This window comes from Vipera ursinii (genome assembly GCF_947247035.1).
Source record: "Vipera ursinii genome assembly, chromosome: 13".
NCBI classification, from domain to species: domain Eukaryota; kingdom Metazoa; phylum Chordata; class Lepidosauria; order Squamata; family Viperidae; genus Vipera; species Vipera ursinii.
The window spans coordinates 3,079,911-3,102,969 of NC_139526.1; the positions used below are offsets into that span (position 1 = coordinate 3,079,911).

The 23,059-nt window shown below is 46.2% G+C and overlaps 1 protein-coding gene across 3 annotated transcripts in view; it reads right to left on the minus strand.

The window, feature by feature from the left end:
* The window catches only part of LOC310646327 (hexosaminidase D-like), a 49,258-nt gene that overhangs the window by 13,425 nt on the left and 12,774 nt on the right, over nt 1-23,059 (minus strand). For 2 of the 3 annotated variants that reach the window (XM_083372697.1, XM_083372699.1), the window contains exons 2-6: nt 20,011-20,037; nt 18,038-18,133; nt 15,493-15,736; nt 10,908-11,017; nt 5,802-5,889 (exon numbers count right to left, since the gene is read on the minus strand). In XM_083372697.1, the coding sequence (XP_083228823.1) occupies nt 5,802-5,889; nt 10,908-11,017; nt 15,493-15,736; nt 18,038-18,133; nt 20,011-20,021 (549 nt within the window). In that variant the 5' untranslated portion in view covers nt 20,022-20,037. Of the gene's footprint in view, nt 1-5,801; nt 5,890-10,907; nt 11,018-15,492; nt 15,737-18,037; nt 18,134-20,010; nt 20,038-20,582; nt 20,636-23,059 lie in introns of those variants that run through there. The other variant, XM_083372698.1, reaches the window with a different exon arrangement.

Consider the following 23,059-nt stretch of genomic DNA (forward strand, 5'->3'; position numbering starts at 1 on the left):
TCGGCTTTGAAACGGAGATGAGCACCGGCCCCTAGAGTCGGAAACGACTAGCACGCATGTGCGGGGGAACCTTTACCTTACCTAAGTCTGTTAAGGGGAACAAATGGGGGACCAAAAGAAGTGTGGCTTTTATATCAATGAAAGCTGCATATAAACTATTTCTTTTAACTATTTCTCTAGCATTAAGAGAAGTTGTAACTGTTGGCTGGACTTGCCCACTTCTAGACTGCTTTATAATGAAAATACTCTTGACATTTCACCCTTTGCTTGGTAAATGCACGAATCAAACTTTACTGGTAAACAAAGGTAACATTAACCGTGCTCTTTTTTAATATATGTTAGAACTACAATGGCTCTTTTATCACCAATTACAGATGGAAGAATGTTATGCACGACTGTTTCCTTGAGTAGCAAGTAGGCAAATAGGGTCTAGAGATCTTCATCAAATTGCTTGATTTGGATTTTCAAAAGAAAATTCAGATGGATTATGAACTTCCTGCTTTATTCCTTCTTTAAAGCAATCCTTGTTACCATTTTCTACTTAATTTCAAACTCCATTTCTATATTGCAGATTTGGATCATGTAATGTTAGGTGCAGGTCGATTGAAAACACATTTATTTTCAGCTTTTGAAGTCAGTCTGTACAGTTTTGATTAAATTTGTGAAGAGACATCTTAAGATCGTTAACTCTCCCTTGAGTGTAGTAGACAATTTGAGTGTTTAAATGGGACTACAGGAGTCCTGGACTTATGACCATCATAAAGCCCAGAATTACAGTCATAAGTCATGCCGGTCGTTAAGCAGGTCACCATGTGATTACATTCATTTTTGCAGCTGTCATTAAGTGAATACATTGTCCACAAGGGGTGTTTTTCAGCAAAAAAAAAAGTCACAGATTGCAGGACACTTTCCAAGTGTCCAAAATGCGATCACATGACTGCAGGGGGATCCGCCCATTGGAAGTTCAAATCTGGTTTGGCAGAAGGCCTGGAGAAGTCCGTCGTAACTTTGAATAATCACTAACTGCCCAGTCCTGGGTTGAGGACTATCTGTATCACTGTTTTTAACTGCGGGAAATTAGTTTGTTCCGGATTGAGACTCTATTTTATTTTCATTCTGGAAAGAAAGAGGCACAGAGGGTTTGGGAACAGGACATTGTTCCTACCGGGAGCGACTCTGAGCAGGTTCTCTCTGTGGAAAATCAAAATGTTGGCTATTGTTCTTCTATGCAAGATTTAGGCCCAGGTGAACTAAATCAGGCCTTGTGGAAAAGTATTGGACCAAGGTTTGCGCTGTGCTCAGTTTTACAATCCGAAGGAACTATTTGTAATCTAAACTGCAACTGTACTTTACTTAGTTTGATTTTGCTAAGCTTGCTTGTTTCAGATACATTTAGAACATAAGGCCTGGAACTGTGAGAAACGGGGAACTGAAAGTAGCTGATGGGTGTGAGTTCAGATGTAGATGGATATGAGGAAAGTTATGGTCAGCAGAAAGTGCAAGGTTGATGACCATCCGTCTGCAGTCTTAGGATGAGAAAGGGTACAAAAGGTTGGGACTGGACCTGATTGATTTGCCACCGGCCTATATGCTGTCCTTATTGGAACTGCTATGTCATTGGACCTCATTGCAATGGGTTTTTAACGTAAGTAATGCTTACGTTTTTATTTCGACCCCAAACCACCCCAGTGATGCCCTCGACGTGATGTCCCGCTGCCTGGAGGCGGTCCGGGTCTGGATGGGGTGGAACAGACTTCAACTCAACCCTGACAAGACTGAGTGGCTGTTCGTGCCGGCATCCCGGGAAATTCCGATTATTCCATCTCTGGCCATGTGGGGTAAGCTATTACCCCCCCCCGTAGATAGCGCGTGCAACTTGGGGGTCCTTCTAGATTCACAGCTCTCTTTAGAAGAGCATATTGGAGCTGTGACTAGGGGGGGCCTTTGCCCAGGTTCGCCTGGTGCGCCAGTTGCGACCCTATCTAGACCGGGATGCCTTGCGTACAGTCACTCATGCGCTCGTGACTTCTCGTCTAGACTACTGTAATGCTCTCAATATGGGGCTGCCCTTGAAGTCCACTCAGAGACTTCAACTGGTGCAGAATGCAGCCGCGCGAGTTGTGCTGGGGGCTTCCCGATACTCCCATGCTACACCTTTGCTCTGCGAGCTGCATTGGCTGCCGGTTGCTCTCCGGGTGAGGTTCAAGGTGTTAGTGATGACTTACAAAGCCCTTCATGGCATGGGTCCGGATTACCTACGGCAACACCTGCGGCCGGCGTCATCTTCCCTCCGTCCAGTGCGCTCCCACAGAGAGGGCCTCCTCAGGGTGCCTCCGATCAAAGAATGCCGATTGGTGGCCCCCAGGGGGAGGGCGTTCTCTGTGGGCGCGCCAGACCTTTGGAACCGCTTGCCGGTTGAGCTCTGGACGGCCCCCGACCTTTGCTCCTTCCGGCGCGATCTCAAAACCTTTCTTTTTGAACAAGCTGGCCTGGTCTGATGGGATGGGGTTGGGTTTTATAAATTGGTTTTAACTCTTAATATGTATTAATTTATTACGGGCATTGTTGTTTAATTACTTTTTAATTTTTGTATCCTGTTTTTTATTATGTATTGCCCTGTTCACCGCCCTGAGTCCTTCGGGAGAAGGGCGGTATACAAATTAAATTATTAAATTAAATTAAATTATGTGTGTTCCAAATTATTGCTGAAATAAACCTCTGAATCTTAAAGTAAGAAGTATTGCTTTGTGTTGCTGCCTCTTGTCTTTTTCATTGGGTTCTTCCACAACATCTATTTGTGCCCTCAAACAGTCCTGCAGAAATGAACTACAACAGCCCCCACCCGTCTTTTACAGGAGCTGGCTCTAAAGCAGCGAGGTCTTCGCGTCCCCTTTTAAATAATATCAATTAGTTGTTTTGATCACAAAGGATTTGGGTCACAAAACCCTGTTCTAGACAGCAAAATAGCACCACGGAAGGTCCCTCAAGCAAGGAGTTCCTACCGATAGAACCCGCACAATCTCTTTCATTTCCTATCTTCACCATGAAATCCTTGGTCTCAAAAAGATGATTGCAACAGTGGCATTTTGGGGTTTATTACCAACTTTTTTAGCTCCTTTAGCAATTTACTATCTGATTAGAGAGCAAGAACGCCATTTGCCAGTCCCTTTAGCCACAAGAGAAATCAAGTCTTACCCCCCAAAAAAGTGGCAGAGATGCAGTCACAGAACTTCCAAGTTTTGGTAAGCTATTAACTTCTCAGCGAAGTTCCTCTTCAAATTCTCAATTACTTAAAAGTCATCACTGATTTACAACAGTTCATCTAGTGACCGTTCAAAGTTACGACGGCACTGAAAAAAAGTGACAGGACTGATTTTCACACTGATGACCGCCACTGCAGCCTCCCTAGGGTCACCTGATTAAAACTCAGACACTTGGCAACTGACTCATATGCTGTGTCCCCTTGGGGTCATGTGATCCCCTTTTGCGACCTTGTGACAAGCAAAGTCAATGGGGAAGCCAGACTCACTATACAGTTGCAAGAAAAAGTATGTGAACCCTTTGGGGTTACGTGGAGTTACGTGGCGGACAGATGGTCGTACGTTTTCCTGCAAAATGTCCTGATAAACTCTGGAATTCATTTTCCCATCAATGACAACAATCCGTCCAGGCCCTGAGGCAGCAAAGCAGCCCCAAACTATGATGCTCCCTCCGCCATGTTTTACAGTGGGGATGAGGTTTTGATGTTGGTGTGCTGTGCCTTTCACATAGTGTTGTGTGTTTTTCCCAAACAACTCAATTTTGGTTTCATCTGTCCACAGTATATTTTGCCAGTAGTGTTGTGGAACATCCAGGTGCTCTTTTGCAAACTTCAAATGTGCTGCAATATATTTTTTCGGACAGCAATGGCTTCCTCTGTGGTGTTCTCCCATGTACTCCATTCTTGTTTAATGTTTTCCTTATTGTAGATGTGTCAACAAAAATGTTAGCATGTGCCAGAGATTTCTGTAGGTCTTTAGCTGACACTCTAGGATTCTTCTTTACCTCATTAAGCATTATGCACTGTGCTCTTGCAGTCATTTTTACAGGACAACCACACCTAAGGAGAGTAGCAACAGTGCTAAACTTTCTCCATTTGTAGACAGTCTGTCTTACCGTGGACACATGAACATCAAGGCTTTTGGAGATACTTTTGTAACTCTTTCCAGCTTCATGCAAGTCAACAATTCTTGATCGTAGGTCTTCTGAGAGCTCTTTTCTGCGAGGCATGGTTCACATCAGACAGTGCTTCTTGAGAACAGTAAACCCAAAACAGGTGTGTGTTTTTAAAGGGCAGGACGGCTGTCAGCAACACATCCAATATCATCACACTGGTTGGAGTCAAGGTTGGCTCACTCCTGGCTCCAATTAGCTCTTGGAGAAGTCATTAGGCTAGGGGTTCACATACTTTTTCCACCCTGCACTGTGAATGTTTCCATCTTATGTTCAATTAAAACATGACAACAGCTAATGTTTGTGTAGTATTATTTTAAGCAGACTGTGTTTTTCTATTGTTGTGACTTACATGACGTTTAGAGCGCATTTTATGGCCAATTCATGCAAAACTCCACGTAATCCCAAAGGGTTCACATACTTTTTTTCTTGCAACTGTAAAACCTGTTACTAACTTAACAACTGCAATGATTAACAATGGGAAGAAAACTCGTAAAATGGGGCGAAACTCACCTAACAAATGTCTCACTTAGCCAAAGAAATTTTGGGCTCAGTTGTGGATGTAAGTTGAGGACTAACTGTATAAAAAATAACCTTTCTCTAAACTATCATCATTAAGCTGTTCTTGTGGTTCTCCAACAGTATTAAATTGTTCATGGCAGATTCTTTTTCATCATTTTATACTGAAAATAAATGAAAGTTAAATAAAAATAAAACCCTATTCTGAGTCTAGTTCTTGGAGGTGCTGCTCTTATGTTTACCCCTTCAGACTGGGGAATCGAAGGCTGTCACTCTGCTTAGAAAGCTTGGTTTCCTCAGATGCCCAGCCCATCTCCAGCCTAACCAGGCCTGGAGCATCTGGCTGAACCCCCACCTTACTTTGTTTAGTTGGGGAACCACCAGTCTTATTCACAGGCGAGAGCAAACTGAGGTAGAAGGACCAGGCCTTCTCTTTAGTTTATGACAGAATTCAGGGGTCTTCTAGCGCCTTTTCCAACTAGCAAACTTTATGAAAAGGCACATATGCTTTTGGGTGAGCCTATTTTACTGTCCCCACAATCAGAGTATCACGTAGGTTTTGTACAGTATAATCTTCACTGTGGCCCTGAATGGCCCACAACTAATTTTAAGGAGCAGAGGTGGAAGAAAAAGACCGCCAAAGGAAAATCAGCATGTGAAATCAGAGAATGTGACCCTTAAAAATCTACTGTCCCCAAATCATCATAATTTCACAAAAGAATCAGCCAACTGAGTTCAAGTTAGGGCTGGTTTAGATTTTGCGGCTGGGCATATTAGGCAAATCCAGCCTATTCGGTTGAGTTTATGGTCAAATGGATTGCACCAAACCAGAAAGTGGGTTAATTCTGTGGGCAGCTTCAGTGTGTTGTTCAAACGCCAGAACAATTTGTTGGCCACAGCTGAGCCGCAGTTGCGCATCCTCCTGGTCTCAGCTGGAGCCCATTTAACTCAAGCCTTACGTGCAAACATCAAAGAGTGTGAACACAGTATGTGTGCAAAAACAGAGGCCAGGCCTTGCACATTCCTCAAAAGTGACAGGGGACAAATTAAGCACAGCCGGCTGCTCCTACCTCCACGTGCCCGAAGGTCTGCACTAATGGGATTATTTCCAGTTTATTGAGGCCTGCCAGCTCCTGGATCTTCGCAATGTCTTCTTCGCTGTCAAGAGAGAAAAGCAGCAGTCAGCACTCAGCCAGCCCTGCACCGGATCCCAGCGGGGGCGAGAGGGGGGCAGGGGCCCTGCTAGACCCCCCAAAGAGACTGCTTTGCCCATCTCAGTGAGAAACTCTGACCTCTGGCAGCACATACCTCCAAGCTCCTTTACAGCTCTATTCTACTCTATCCCATAATTCTATTCTGTTCTGTTCCTGTTTCTATTCATTATCTTGAGGGAGGGGGGCATGTCAGAGACCCAGTCTCCTGCTCCTGCACAAATCCATGACAGCTCAGGATAATCAAAGCTGGCCATGAAGGAAGGAAACGGGGTGAAGGGAGGACAGGAGGGGGGGTACCGCTCCCATTGACAAAAGGGATACAGGGAGAGGAGAGCCATCTGCTAGCCATGGGCAGGCCAGGTTGCAAAGGGGGACTGCAGAGGTCAGTTTTTTTAAAGAGAGCTGAGGGGAGACCTGACCCCCTGTACAGTTTCCCTCCATTCTGCTCACTAAAATTCTTCCCAAATTCACAAAGTACACTGTAAGATCGCATGGTCACACACAACAGGAACACTCAGGTGGTCGTGAAAGGCTCTTTATTGAAATCAAGACTTGCAAGCTTACAAGGGGGCGTGCTTACAAGGGGGCGTGCTTTTATACCTGCCCAGGTGAATGCCAACCAATAACTTCAAACCTGGGCTTCCCGCCAGTGCAGGTAGCCAATCGTTTTAAAACCTGCCTTCCCGCCAGGTCTGGCTATAGCCCGGGGCTGTCAAACTTGTTTAAACCAGGCTTTCCCGCCAAATGCGGTTATAGCCTGGAGCTGTCCAGCCCCGCGCCTCCTGCTGTGCTGACAGTTCGTGTATGCTGGACTGCATACACTACACCCCTTCCCCCATAGTGAGGAAGCTCATTTTCTTGACCATTTCCCTTCCCAGAACTATTTACAATATTTACATTCTTATTCTTCCCACGCCTGCCCCCCCTCAAGTCCACACGTAGTCTGAGAGGTAGGCTGGGGCCTTGTGTGTTCTGTTGGATCTTCTCAGGGTTAGCCCGCCTGTTGGTGTGTTGGGGTTTGAGTCCGTTTTATTGCTGTCTGGCCATTCCTGTTGGTGTGTTTGTGTGGGTGACACAGTTCCAGGGGGGTCTGTGGACCTGATGGCTGAAGGACTGTCATTGTAGTGTTGAGGTGTCCTTATTGTGGTTGGGTCAGCTGTTGCCCTGCTCCCATTGTCCCTTCCCTACCTGGAGCAGGTTAGACCTTGTGACCCCCTGGTGACTCTCCTGGTCTGTTGTGGTGTTGGCTCCGCTTTATCAGACCTCCCTTCCTGATTGTCCCCCAGGATCCTTTCGGGAGCCCTTGGTCTCAACTGGTCCAGGTGCCTTCTCCACTGGAGTCCCCCCTCCACCATTACATTGTAAGAAAGAGGCCCAGTTTGTTCCACTACCTCCCCGGGTACCCATGGGTGGCCTGTGCCATAGTTTCTTGCCCAAATTGGTATCTCCCTGGTTGAAAACTTTGTTTAGGTTTGGGGTTCCTGTGTCTGCAGCCACTCTATCTGGGTGTAGTCTGTCCAGCGTGGTTATCAGCCGCCTGCCCCATCGGAGTTTGGCTGGGCTTTTGCCTGTTGCAGTGCACGGTGTGCAATGTTGATGGAACAGGAAGGTGGCCAGCCGCCGTTTCCAGTCCCCCTGGATGATGCGCTTGAGGGCGTCCTTTGTGGTGCGCATGAAACGTTCTGCCAACCCATTACTGGCCGGATGAAAGGGGGCAGAGGTGACATGTCTTAATGCCCAAGGTCCTCAGGAACACCTGAAAGTCCGATGAAGTAGGCCAATTCCAGGGTGTCTGTTTGTCTAACAGCCTGTGCAGGGGTTCTGCTATTGTTGCCTTATGTGGCAGGAAGGCATGGTAAAAGTTAAGCAAGCCCTGGAAGGCCTGCAACTCTGCCTTATTTTGTGGTATTGGAGCCTCCTTGATGGCCCTTACCTTTGATGCTGCGGAGTGGATGCCTTGAGCATCAATCCTGAATCCCAGGAACTCAGTTTCTGTCACCCCAATTCTGCATTTGTCCTTCTTGAGCTTTAAACCAGCAGCCCTGAACCTGCTCAGCACAACCTGCAGCCGGTCTGCCAGAACGTCTTCAGAATTCCCTGCGATGAAGACGTCATCAAAGTATGGGCAGACCCCTGGTATTCCCTTAAGGGTTCGTTCCATGACCTCTTGGAAAATTCCCAGAGCTACACTTACGCCAAATTGCAACCAGTCTACCCGGAACGCCCCCTTGTGGGTGACTATGGTCTGTGCTTCAGCTGCCTCCTGGTCTACCGGTAGCTGTTGATAAGCTTGCACTAAATCGAGCTTTGCGAATATTGACCCGCCTTGCAGGGATGCTGCTGACCGCGGGGACAGGGTATGAGTGAGCGCTCAGTGCCCTATTAATTGTCCCCTTATACTCCGCGCAGATCCTCACCTCACCATTCGGCTTGAGGGGTGTTACGATGGGGTTTTCCCACTTAGCTCCTTCTACCGGAGTTAATACGCCCTGGTCTACCAGCTTGTCGAGCTCCCGTTCTATCTTATGCTTAAGAGCGAACGGAACTCTCCTGGCTTTAATTTGGATGGGTGGAACCTGAGGGTTTAGCTTAAAAGTGATTGGGTGACCCGTGTATTTTCCTAATTTCCCGTCAAAAACATCTGAGAACTCTTCGCAAACGGTCTCTAGCGTGCGGCAGCCTTGCGTCTGGTGAATCCCCACGATCCTGATTCCCAGTGCCTTGAACCAGCCCAGCCCCACAAGGCTGGTGCGTTGCCCTTCTACCACCAGTACATCCAACACTCACTTGAAACCCTTGTACTGCACCTCCACTGACACCTCCCCCCGGACTTTTATCGGAGTGTTCTGGAAGTCAGTGAGGGTCAGTCTGGATGACCTCAATGGAACCCGCCGGCCGCTCTGCCTGCATACTGTCTTAAAGGTTTCAACGGAGATAATGGAGATGGCCGACCCTGAATCCAGTTCCATTTTGCATGGAACTCCTTGCAGCTTTACTGCCAGCTTTATTTTCGGGTGATGGGTTTCGAACCCCCCGTTGTGCGGACGGCTGCCCTGCCCTCCGTATGGCTGACAGTCAATCGCCAATGCCGTTCCCCAGTACCTGTGGCTGTCTGGAACTCTGCTTCCACCTTGTGCAGGTTGTCTCGTAGCTTGCTTCGGCAAACAGACGCAATGTGCCCGGTCTTTCCGCATGCCCGGCACTTGGCTGACTTGAACCGGCAGGTAGACCGAGGGTGCTGTCCGCCGCAACTCGAACATCGGGTAGACTGGGGCCCGCTCACGCCGCAACCAGGGCACTGGGTAGACCGGGGTTGTCTGTGTCCACAGCCTCAGTGCTGGGTGGACCAGGGGCGGTTCGCTCCGCAGCCGGGGAACTGGGTAGACCGGGGGTTGTTCGCTTCGCACCTGCATTCCGGGCATCTCGGTTCTGTCATTGATGGCCTCGTCTCCCTCGCGTTGTCTCGTTTAGTGTTGGATGGTCGTGGGCCGCGGTGAATCGCGTTGACCTCAGTCGCTGGTCCCTCGTCTCCGCTGCAACCGCTCACCTGATGGATGGCTCCACCGGTGCTGCAACCTTGAGGTTCCTTCAGGTCCGTCCCCTCTGCAACGTCCCAGGCTAAGAACTCCTGGACTTCCCGCAGCGTTAGCTTCGGCCTGGCAAACAGCTTTTGCCGCAGTTTTTTTTTCACGCAGGCCGAAGACTATGTGGTCCCTCAGCCTTACTTCGAGGTTCTCGAAGTTGCAGAGGCGGGCTACCTGTCTGAGTGTGGCCATGTATTGCTTAGCCGACTCCCCCACCCATTGGTCCCACTTCTCGAATCGGTACCTCCAAGCGATTTTGGACATGTCGGGTCGGAAGTGTGTGGTCAACTTGTCCAGGAGATCCTTGTAGCTGACGGAGTCGATGTCCTCCGGTGAGCACAGACCGACCGCCAGTTGGTAGGTGTCCCTTCCGCAGCTACACAGCAGCACCGCCGCTTTCTGGCCGTCATCCACAACCCCGTTTGCCCGTAAGTAGCATTCTAGCCGCCCCACAAAGGATTCCCATTCTTCCAGGTGACTGCTGTTAAAAAGGGGATACTGACCAAGCTGAGCCATGCCTCGGTCGCGGGTTGTCCTGCTCCGATGCCGCTGCACTTCCTCGGTTGCTGCAGCCGATCGCGATTTCCTCCGCTGTTATTTCTTGTTGGGGCAGGATCCCACCTTTGTCGCCAGTGTAAGATCGTGTGGTCGCACACAACAGGAACACTCAGGTGGTTGTGAAAGGCTCTTTATTGAAATCAAGACTCGCAAGCTTACAAGGGGTTTACCTGGCATGCTTTTATACCTGCCCAGGTGAATGCCAACCAATAACTTCAAACCTGGGCTTCCCGCCAGTGCAGGTAGCCAATCGTTTTAAACCCTGGCTTCCTGCCAGGTCTGGCTATAGCCCGGGGCTGTCAAATTGTTTAAACCAGGCTTTCCCGCCAAATGCGGTTATAGCCTGGAGCTGTCCAGCCCTGCGCCTCCTGCTGTGCTGACAGTTCGTGTATGCTGGACTGCATACACTACATACACACATGCACATCCCGTCTTGAAATGCAGGCAGCCCTGAAAGGGTGATGGTTGGATGCATGTAGCACCTCCCCCCCGCCACCACCTTGTAGTAAAGAAACAAAATAGATTCACACATACACACACTTGACGCAACCAAAGGAATGAACATTTGGCTTTCCGGCTACTCATTAACCCAAATCGGTGGCTGCACAGCCCATTGTGAAATGTGATGCCCCCACACAGCTGAGAACATGGCAGATGAGCTGGGGGTTCCCCCCCCCCGCCGCCATTCCTGCTACTCTAGGCACACTGCACAAACCGTTTCTGAGCTTGAGCGTCTTCCCTTCCCTGGGGGCTAGATCCACACCTGGCCTAGCTCCTCCATCCCCCCCAGTCCTTGCCAAAGCCCTCCCGTCTGCTTTACCTGTAGGCATAAGGGGACCTGAGGATCTCCAGCTCTCCCTTGAAGGGAAACATGTCTTCGTACTCGATCAGGACCCCGTTGGCCCCCATCTTGGAGAAGAGCGGGAAGATCTGTGCGGAAGAAGGCACACACGGGCGGTGAGAGCAGCCCAACAGGGAGGGGAGACGGAGGGCCGGCTCCTTTCAACCCCCCCTCCCCAACCAGCAGCCCAGGGCATGCTCCACAAGGAGTCCGGGCCACTTGCAGGAGACCTTTGGCCCAACTGGCAACTTCTCAGCCTCCCCTCTTGCCCGCAAGGGACCCCAGAAGCAGTTTTCACGCCATTCAAGCGATGCAGCTTCTGTGGCTGGACACTTCCATTATTCCACACACCCAGCAGCTCCATTGCCAAAAGGGAGAATTTATTCCTGGACGCAAAACCTATTTAGATCACTAATAAATGTGTCCTGAAACTTCATATAACGATGCTTCCAGTCCTTGTGACTGCATAGAGTCCAGGGGTAGGCAACCTTGGTTCTTTTATGACTCATGGACTTCAACTCCCAGAATTCCTGAGCCAGCCATGCTGAGGGGAAAGGGAGAGGTTTCCAAGCTGAGCCATGCTGGCTCAGGAATTCTGGGAGTTGAAGTCCATGAGTCATAAAAGAGCCGAGGTTGCCTACCCCTGGCATAGACTGTCTTGAGAAGGTCTGCAACCCCAAAGGAATTTAGCCAGGGCAGAATCTGGTTGGGAGCAAGTCTCCCATAATTCATTTCAGTTCTGCAACACCTGGGTATCAGACAGTTCTCGACTTAACAACAGCTCATTTAGTGACTGTTCAAAGTTACAACGGCACTGAAAAAAGTAGGACCATTTTTTACAGTTACAATCATTGCAGCATCCCCTTATGGTCATGTGAACAAAATTCAGATGCTTGGTGACTGGTTCAAACTTATGACCGTTGCAGTGTCCCTGGGGTCATGTGATCCCCTTTTGCAACTTTCTGACAAGCAAAGTCAATGGGGAAGCCAGATTCACTTAGCAACCAGGTTACTAACTCATCAACTGCAGCAATTCACTTAACAACTGTGGCAAGAAAGGTCGTAAAATGGAGCAAAACTTGCTTAAGAAATGTTTGACTTAAACTTCCGGTGGCGACGCAACGCCGAAGACAGCCGTTTTTGGGCTGCCCGCTCCGCAGCTGTGTTTTTCCATCGTAAACAGCGCTGATCAGCTGTTTAGATGGATTTGAAGCCCCCTCCTCGGGAGAAGAGGAGGGGGTGAGGCCCCAGGTAGGGGTTGAGCTCTCCGGGGCCGCCTGAGCTGAGAGCTTGGGCAGCTGAAGGATGAGCCCCCCGAAGCCTGGGTTGCTCCAAGCTGCGCAGCGCCTCTGCTCTGGGATTATTGGAGCAGAGCCAGGCGTTAGCAACCACCCCTGCCAAAAGGAAATACTTTTGATTATCAAGATGCAGGCAGAGCGGTACAGGAGGTCAAGGTGAAGTGGACTCTTTATTTTTACTCTCTAGCTCAATGGATTTTATAGCTTCAAAGTGAAAGTGCGTAATAAGTGAAAGTGGGGGAAGATGGCGGCTAAAACTTCTAAAGCTCTCCGGAATGCGGGGTCTTCCCTGGTGCAAGAGACCTCATTGCAAGCTTTGCTTCCTCCTGCATCTCCCCCGGCATTGACGCTTAAGGATTTACAAGACGCTCTTGGAAAGCATGCACAATTGATGTCTGATATGTTGGATGAAAAGTTGAAAAAGCTGGAGGAGAAAATGGAGGAGAAAATGGAGAAATTGGAGAAGAAGATGGAAGAGAAGCTGAGAGCAATGAGGGTGGACATCTTGTCTAAGGTTGAATCCGTAGCTGAATGTGTGCTGCAGCTGGATATAAAAGTGGAGGATCTCAGTCAAAAGAACTCTATATTAGAAGCAAAGGTATTAGAAAATGAAAATATAAGGGATAAAATGGACGAAGAATTGAGCCTTGTTCAGTATAATCAGATGCAGTATGCTATTAGAATTAGGGGTTTAAAGGAGAATGGTAAAGAAGATTTAAAGCAGCTGATTTCTGAGGCTCTGGAAGGGGTACTGGGCCAGTCAGCATCTGAAATTGAGGGAAATATGGACAAAGTTTTTCGTGTAAATTCATGGATTGCAAGACAGAGGAAGTTACCCAGAGATGTGGTGGTCTATTTTACAAAGAGAGTAATGAGAGATGAAGTCATTCAAGCTGCTTATGATACTAATTTGGTAGTGGCTGAGCAAGAAGTTTTGGTTTTAAAAGAGATCCCTCCGAAGATCTTGAGAAGGAAAGATTTTGCATTTCTAGTACAGGAACTTAAGAAACGTGATATTAAGTTTAGATGGGAGATTCCAGTTGGATTGGTGGCGACGTATGAAGGTAAAAGACATCGTTTGGTTACTGTGGCTCAGGCACGTGATTTTTATAGTAATGTGTTAAAAGCAACCCCCCTATCATTTTTGGAATCTGCAAAAGGATACGGTGGGGGAAAGCTTCAAGACGTTGCAGATAGACAGACAGAGGACAATGGTGTTGGAGGGGATCAAGTCACAGTCTCATCGGTGGTTGCAGGAGGCCAGAAGATGACGCATGCCGCCTTAAGAAGAGCGAGACGAGAGCAAGAGCAAGACCAGCAGAAAGTTATGGAATCTTCAAAGTGTGCTTACAGTGAAGATGTCGGAGGGGAGCGGTCTAAAGAAGTTTTGGGGGTCATGACAGAGGTGCTCCAAAAGTTTTGGGGTGTTAAGATTGCTGATTAATTTTTAGATTAGAATGTCAATGGAGTAAAATTATTATAGAGGAGAAAAAAAAGGTTTTTTTTTCTTTTCTTTTCTTTTTGTTAATATTTTACACAATTTAAGATTGTTTGCTAGAAAAGTATATTAGGGTTATGGACTTAAAGTATGTGTTGAACTAAGAATGGGTATGTAAGCTCCTAATTAATAATAAGTTGTCTTAGAGATTGCCTAAATCTTTTTTTTATATGCTCTTTTTATTTGAACTTTTATTTGAACTTAAGGATGATTTGGAACTGCGAGACACTTGGCGTGATACATGCAAGAACTATTTTTGATCATAGTTTAGTTTGGTTGGAGATTATTAAGATTAACAGAGATAGGCGCTTTTGGCGTGTAACTGAGAATTTGTTTGGAAATTAGAGAAAGGTGGGAGAATGCAAATAGCAGGTGAAAGTTTTTTTGTTTTTTTTCTTTTCTTTTTTCTTTTTTTTGAAATTAATATGAATAAGGACTGGGATTAAGAAAATTTATTTTGAGCAAAGCTCTTTTTCTGTTTTCCTCTTTTTTTTTACTTTATTTGTAATATTAATATTGTTTATTCATTTTATATGAGCTAGAGAGAGATAGAATTTATAGTTTATTGTTGTTAACATAGGGGTGTTTATGTTTGTTTTTTGATTTTATGCCCTGTATTTAGCTCTGGGAAGTCGGGGGGGGGGGGAGTGGGGGAGAGGGATAGGGTAGGTTGGATAGGGGTGGAGGAGGGGGGGATTAAAGTTAAAATGTATTGTAAAACTTTTTAAATAAAAAAAAAGAAATGTTTGACTTAACAATAGAAATTCTGGACTCAATTGTGGCCATAAGTCAAGGACTACCTGTATATTGACATTTGGGGGAATTATGTAATGCTATTACTATTATAGATTATTGCTAAGAGGCAATAATGGGTGTAGTCAAAGGTCTGGACCCGAGTTCTAGTCCTGACTTGGGCATGAAACCGGTTGGAGGATTTGGCCCAATCCTTCTCTCTTTGCCCTACGAGGAAGGAAATGTCAAAAAGGCTGCCAAGGAAACTGTGGAGACTTATCCAGACAGTCACAAGGAATCCAGACTGACTGGGGAGGCAGTGGAGCAGTGGGTTAATGCCTCCTTAAGTAACACCAGCTGCCTGCAATTAGTGCAGGTTCGCGTCCCACCAGGCTCAAGGTTGACTCAGCCTTCCACCCTTCCGAGGTAGGTAAAATGAGGACCCAGATTGTTGGGGGCAATTAAGCTGACTTTGTAATAATGCCGCTTGGGGTGTGTGTGAAAGCCCTAATAAGCAGGCATATACATAGAATGAAGGCTACTGCTAAGCTTGTAAGCCGCTCTGAGTCTTGGAGAAGGGCGGGATATAAATGGAATTAAAATAAAAAAAAGTGCCACAAAAGAACTGTCTGTAGAACAAGCAGCTCTTAGCAAGGGCATGGCCGACCAATGACACGCGTGACAAGCCATGTTTTGGTGACACAACAGTGTTCATCAATGCCTGACAACAACTATTCTCGACAGCACAACTCCCCAAATGAGTTTACCTGTATTTCGTTTTTGTAATAATTTGAAGTTTCTTTATATAATACATAGCACCACATATGACTGAACTGTGTTTTTTTCAATAAATAAATACGGAAAGAATTGTTTATCCTTCGTTGGGGGAGGGACACGGCAGCCCAGTCAAATTAGGCGTTTTCTGAATGTGTGAGGAGGCTGAGCCCCAGAGGTTCACCATCACTGTCTTAGCTGCTTGGAAATGAGGGTTGGATACAATCCCGCCTCCTGCGGTCCCGCTCACATTGCAACTCACCTGCTCCAGGTAGGATACTTTGGGAGCTGCCCCTTTGAGGTCCAGATGGACCAGCCGCATCTGCGTGGAGCTGAAGTCCCGCTGAGGCAGTTTCTTCAGCTCCAGGCCAGGTGCTCCAGCCGCTACCTGGCGATCCGGGTGCCCCAACGATCGGGGCTGAGTGTTGGCTGGCTGTTTCGCGTCCTGAGCGCTGCCCCAGAAGTGGCTTTCCCTGCCAGCTTCCCTGTGCTGGTCCAGTGTGAAGCTGCAACGAGGAACAGAGAGGAGGCTGAGCCCCAAGAGCCTGGGCCGTTAAGAGGTGGTCAAAATGGGCACCAGGAACCTCTTGCCCGGCGCATGATGTGCAAACGGACCTGACTAAATCGGAAAGAGTGTGCATGCAGGTAGTCCTCGACTTACAACACCAACTGAGCCCAAAGGATCCATTGCTAAGCAAGTTAAGTGAGTTTTGCCCCATTTTATGACCTTTCTTGCCACAGTTGTTAAGTGAGCCACTGCAACTGTTAAGTTAGTAACATGGTTGTTAAGTGAATCTGGCTTCCCCATTGACTTTGCCTATCAGAAGGTCGCAAAAGGGGATGACGTGACCCCTGGAACACTGCAACCGTCATAAATGTGAGTCAGTTGCCAAGCATCTGGATGTAAATCACATGACCTCAGGGATGCTGCAATAAGTGTGAAAAATGGTCATACGTCACTTTTTCTAATGCCATTGTAACTTTGAATGGTCACTAAACAAGTGGCAGTAAGTCGAGGACTGTCTATGCTCCTTTGTTTCCTCGTAGCCATGCTGGACAGGTAGATGCAAGGCTGGTGTTTCTCAACCTTGGCAGCTTGAAGATGTGTGGACTTCAACTCCCAGAATTCCCCAGCTTTGCTGACTGGGGAATTCTGGGAGTTGAAGTCCACACATCTTCAGGTTGACAAGGCTGAGAAAGATTGGGCCAGAGCGATGGAATACAGGACTCCAAAATGCCTCCCACTCTCCCTGGTATGCAAGGCACCCTTCCCCATAGGGGTGGCCTCAACCTGGCACAGAACGAGACCTCCACCCTCAGGGCAGAAGTCAGGTTGGGGAAGATGATGTCCTCTTGTGACTTTATAACTTGCCTGCAACAACGCAAGTTCTCATTTCCCTACCCGCAATGCTGGAGACAGGATGGGAGATGGACAACTTAGCAATGTGAGACCCCAGCAGGAAACAAATCCTAGAAAGGAAAATGGCTCTGGAGCTGCAGGTTGAGACCAGTTTCAAAACGAAGTAGTCACCCCCTGGAGGAGGTCTCTGCCCCAGCAGACCCCACAGGCAGGGAATAACAGAATAACAGAGTGGGAAGGGACCTTGGAAGCCTTCTAGTCCAGGGCTTTTCAACCAGTGGCACAGGTACCACCTGTGGTACGTTGGCACCTGGCAGGTGGTACGCGACCATCCTAGAAGAGTGGTAGTGGGGGAGGGGAGTGAGCTGAACCAGTGGCAGTACCCCACAAGCCTGAGCGAGAGACGGCTGGAGCTGCAGGGCTGTCAGGGCTCAGCGGAAGCACCAGGATCAGCGCCAGGATCCAGCTGGAGCTCAGCACTGATCCCAGTGCATCTCCTGAGCCCTGAAGAAGCGCCGATCAGCTGGAATGTTGCAGCATCCCAGGGTCTTGTGATTTACATTCAGATGCTTGGCAACTGATTCATATTTATGATGGTCACAGTGTCCCAGGGTCATGTGAAGTGACCAAAACCTGCTGCAACCACCCAGCAGAGGGGGGGGGGAATAAAAACCAAACACTACCCCATCCCACCCCCGCTGCCAATCCTCAACAGAAATGCTCACAACAATGAAAACCTCGGACAGGAGGAAGAGCGCCGCCGGGCGGGCAGGCAGGTGTCTTGATTAGCTGTGGCTTGGGGGCACTTTTTCCAGTGCCATTGTAACTTTGAACAGTCACTAAGTGAACTGTTGTAAGTTGAGGACTACCTGTACTTCATCACTTTTTTCCTTTTTTTTGGTCATCAAGTTTTTGACACGTTGCTAGGCAACTGGTGCTACTCAGATGTTGCCATATCCTAAAAGTGGTACAATGGGTGAAAAAGTTGAAAAGCCCTGATCTAGTCCAAACCCGCTTGCTCAGGCAGGAGACCCTGTACCATTCTGGACAAATCTTTTAATCTTTTCTTAAAAGCCTCCAGTGATGGAGCACCCACAACTTCTGAAGGCATTCCACTGGCTAATTGCTCTCACTGTTAGGAGGTTTCCCCTTAGTTCTAGGTTGAAAGGATTCTCCCTTAGGACCTCCCCAACATTATGCAGACCCAGACCCAAAAGAGATTTTTTTTAATCTCTTTTTTTTTTAAGCACATTCCCATCAGGTTTTGATTAAAACAACCTCAAGAGATAAAAATGTAAATTATGAAATCTAAAATCTAAAATATTATAAACGTATGTCTAGATAACATATAAAATCTTTGCTTCATTTTTCACAACCAGGAAACCAGCAGAGTTTTCAACAGAGAGACCATCTCCGGAGAGGTCGCAGGCAGCATCTAGGCACCAACCTGTCTCGGAAGAAGAACTTGATGCCGGCCAGTGCCACCGTCAAGAGGACCGCCAGACGCAGCAGGTTAAGCTTCTGGCTGCGGTGAAGCGCCATCCTGCAAAGAGAGCAAAGGGGAGGCCCACTCAAGGTCAGCCAAGGATCCTGGCACAGAAGCCAACCTTCCCCACCAGGCACTCTTTACAGATGTCTTGAACTACAACTCCCATATGGGTGGGTGGGTCACAACCATGGGGCTGGAAGTGGATCTGGCTGGCAAAATCAAGAAAGGGCACCATCTCAAGCTTTTGACAACGTAAACTGGCGACTTGCAGAAATGGACTTTGGAAAAAACTTTATAAATGTAATCAAAACAATTTATTGTAAACAAACTGCCAAAATAATTGTAAATGGAGATCTAACAGAAAACTTCAATATTAAAAAGGGCACAAGAAAGGGATGTCCACTATCTCGATTACTATTCATATTAACATTGGAAGTACTGAATAGAAACATTAAACAAGATATAGAAATTAAAGGACTGGAGATAAAAGATGAAAAATATAAATTACAAGCATTTGCAGATGACCTAGTTTTCTATTTTCTCCAAAAGCTTAGTGCTTGTTTCCAGATCCACTGGAAACGAGCACTAGGTTTTTGGAGAAAATAGAAAAAATTGGAGAAATGGCAGGGTTGACAGTAAACAAAGAAAAGACCAAAGTGCTAACAAAGAATTTAACAGAAAAACAAAAAAAAAATCAACAAAAAAACCCAAATCTTCAAATAGTTAAAAAAAGTCAAGTACTTGGGTATTTATTTAACAGCAAGATGTGTAACAGTAAAAGAAGATAATTATGTAAGACTGCTAAAACAAATAAAATTTGATTTGGAAAAGTGGAAGAACCTCCAATTTTCAATGTTGGGGAGAATAGCAACAGTGAAAATGAATATCTTACCAAAAATACTCTTTTTATTTCAAACGATCCTTGTAAGGCTGGGAAAAGCCTTTTTTGATGAACTGAATACGGTCACTCATGCGCTCGTGACCTCTCGCCTTGACTACTGTAATGCTCTCTACATGGGGCTTCCCTTGAAGACCACTCGGAGGCTCCAACTGGTACAGAATGCGGCCGCGAGAGTTGTCTTGGGAGTTTCCCGGTACTCCCATGTTACACCTTTGCTCCGCGAGCTGCATTGGTTACCAGTTGTCTTCCGGGTGAGGTTCAAGGTCTTGGTCATGATCTTTAAGTCCTTACATGGCATGGGTCCGGGTTACCTCAGGGACCACCTGCTGACGGCGTCAACTTCCCTACTGTACCTAGAGGGGCATGAGCTGCAAACAGTTGGCATGACTTTCTCTGGTATGGAAAGAATAAAATACATAGATACGGTACCTTGAAAACCATTTTATAAGGAATGCACTTCTTTCAGAATGGGAAAGAATAAAAGAAAAAATTTAAGATACCCGAATGGCTTTCAACAATGAAAGCTTTTGCTACCCAAATTTAATTAACTACGATAAAGTTGTGACTTATAAAGATATTTTGGACAATGAAGGAAAATTGAAAGACAGACAAGAATTACAAGAACATGGTACTGATTTAGCATGGTGGCCATATCTGCAAATTCAAACGAGATATGAAAAAGATCTTAAAACAATGGGATTTTATAAAGAACAGACAGACTTTGATCAGATACTGTTAAAAACAGATAAAAAGTTGATTAAGAAACTCTACAGATTTCTGTTAAATTTAAAGATGGAGGAAGAACAAGTAAAAGAAACAATGATAAAATAGGCAAAGAATTTTGGATATAATATAGAATTAGAAGATTGGCAAAAGTTATGGGAAATAAATGTTAAATTAACTAAAGCAGTGCCGTATAAGGAACACCTATATAAAATGTTTTACAGATGGCATATGACGCCAGTGAGATTAGCAAAAATGTTTAAAAATACAGAATTTTTGGAAATGTAAACACAGACCAGCTACTTACTGTATTATCATGTCCGGTGGACATGCCCTAAAGCAGCGGTGTCAAACTCAATTTCATTGAGGGCCGCATCAGCATTGCGATTGCCCTCAGGGGGCCGGGTGGGTGTGGCCTGGGTGGGCGTGGCCTACTGGGCAGGCGTGGCTAGAGTGCGTATGGCCTACTGGGTGGTCGTGGCCAGCTCTACATCGTTGGCATCAAGGGTGCCTATGGGGGCTTGGGCAGGAGTGGGACAGATCTGAGGGTTTCTGGGCCAGGGCCAAGGCAGTGGGGGCCGTTCCCTCATTGTTTCCAGGATGGTTTCACGGGCCGCATGAAACCACTTCGCGGGCCGGATCTGGCCCCCGGGCCTTGTGTTTGACATGTCTGCCCTAAAGCAAAAAGATTTTGGGTTAAAATAGATTTATGGTTGGAGAAAATGATTAAAAAACAAATAGACTTTAAGCCAGAATTATTTTTGTTAGGAATAATAGGAGCTCATTATGAGAAAGATTCTAGATATCTAATACTACCGGTACATATATTAACGGCAGCAAAAATGGTATTTGCCCAACATTGGAAAAATGAAAACTTACCAACTGAAGAAGTACTAATTAAGAATATTCTAGAGTGTGCAGAAATGGATAGATTGACTCTAAAGATAAAGGAGAAAGAAGACTCAGTGTACTTGAGAACGTGGGGAAATTTTTATCGGCTAGAAAAACGAGTCAGACAGAAAGGAGTGTGATATGTAATTTTGAATTTATATTAGTAAGAAGGCTATTGAGTGATAAATTAACATATTGTTTATGATAATAAACTATATATATTATTGTTAGTTAAATACATGTACCCAGACAGATGGAGAAGCTCTATACAGTCAGTAAAAACAAGACCAGGAGCTGACTGTGGCTCAGAGCATGAGCTTCTCATTGCAAAGTTTAGGCTTAAACTGAAGAAAGTAGGGAAAAGCACTAGGCCACTCAGGTATGAATTAAATCATATCCCTGTTGAATATACAGTAGAGGTGACAAATAGATTTAAGGAATTAGATCTGATAGACAGAGTGCCTGAAGAACTATGGACGGAGATTCGCAACATTGTACAAGAGGTAGCAACTAAAACCATCCCAAAGAAAAAGAAATGCAAGAAAGCAAAATGGCTGTCTGAGGAAGCTTTGCAAATAGCTGAGGAAAGGAAAAAAGTGAAAGGCAAGAGAGAAAAAGAAAGATACGCCCAATTGAATGCAGAATTCCAGAGAATAGCTAGAAGAGATAAGAATGCCTTCTTAAATGAACAGTGCAAAGAAACAGAAGAAAACAATAGAATAGGGAGGACCAGAGATCTTTTCAAGAAAATTGGAGAGATGAAGGGAACGTTTCATGCAAAAATGGGCATGATAAAGAACCAAAATGGCAGGGACCTAACAGAGGCAGAAGAGATTAAGAAGAGGTGGCAAAATTACACAGAGAACTATACAAGAATGAGCTTAATGTCCCTGATAATCACAATGAGGTGGTCACTGACCTCGAGCCAGACATCCTAGAATGTGAAGTGAAGTGGGCCTTAGAAAAGCTGAGCAACAACAAAGCTAGTGGAGGTGACAGTATTCCAGCTGAGCTATTCAAAATCTTAAAAGACGATGCAGTAAAAGTGCTACACTCAATTTGCCAGCAAATTTGGAAAACTCAACAGTGGCCACAGGATTGGAAAAGATCAGTTTACATTCCAATTCCAAAGAAAGGCAGTGCCAAGGAATGTTCAAACATTGCACTCATTTCTCATGCTAGTAAAGTCATGCTTAAAATCCTACAAGCTAGACTCCAGCAGTATGTGGATCGAGAACTACCAGAAGTAGAGGCAGGATTTCGAAGAGGCAGAGGAACTAGAGATCAAATTGCCAACGTACGCTGGATCATGGAGAAAGCTAGGGAGTTCCAGAAAAACATCTACTTCTGCTTCATTGACTATGCTAAAGCCTTTGATTGTGTGGATCATAACAAACTGTGGCAAGTTCTTAAAGAGATGGGCGTACCAGACCATCTTATTTGTCTCTTGAGAAACCTATATGTGGGTCAAGAAGCAACAGTGAGAACTGGACACGGAACCACTGATTGGTTCAAAATTGGGAAAGGAGTCCGGCAAGGCTGTATACTGTTGCCCTGCCTATTTAACTTATATGCAGAGCACATCACGAGAAAGGCAGGGCTAGATGAATCAAAAGTTGGAATTAAGATTGCCGGAAGAAATATCAACAACCTAAGATATGCAGATGATACCACTCTAATGGCAGAAAGTGAAGAAGAACTAAAGAGCCTCTTGTTGCGAGTGAAGAAGGAGAGTGCAAAACTTGGGTTGAAACTAAACATTAAGAAAACTAAGATCATGGCATCCGGCCCTCTCAATTCCTGGCAAATAGATGGGGAAGAAATGGAGGTAGTGACAGATTTTATTTTCCTGAGCTCCAAGATCACTGCAGATGGAGACTGTAGCCAAGAAATTAAAAGACGCTTGCTCCTCGGGAGGAAAGCCATGACAAATCTAGACAGCACACTAAAAAGCAGAGACATCACTCTGCCAACAAAAGTGCGTATAGTCAAGGCTATGGTCTTCCCAGTGGCAATGTATGGCAGTGAAAGTTGGACCATAAGAAAGGCCGAACACCAAAGAATTGAGGCCTTTGAGCTATGGTGCTGGAGAAGACTCCTGTGAGTCCCTTGGACTGCAAGGCGATCAAACCAGTCAGTCCTAGAGGAGATCAACCCTGACTGCTCTTTAGAAGGCCAGATCCTGAAGTTGAAACTCAAATACTTTGGCCACCTAATGAGAAGGAAGGACTCACTGGAGAAGAGCGTAATGCTGGGAAAGGTTGAGGGCAAGAGAAGAAGGGGACGACAGAGAATGAGGTGGCTGGATGGAGTCACTGAAGCAGTAGGAATGAGTTTAAATGGACTCCAGAAGATGGTAGAGGACAGGAAGGCCTGGAGGAACGTTGTCCATAGGGTCGCGATGGGTCGGACATGACTTCGCAGGTAACAACAACAACAACCCAGACATTATTCTGCTTGCTAAA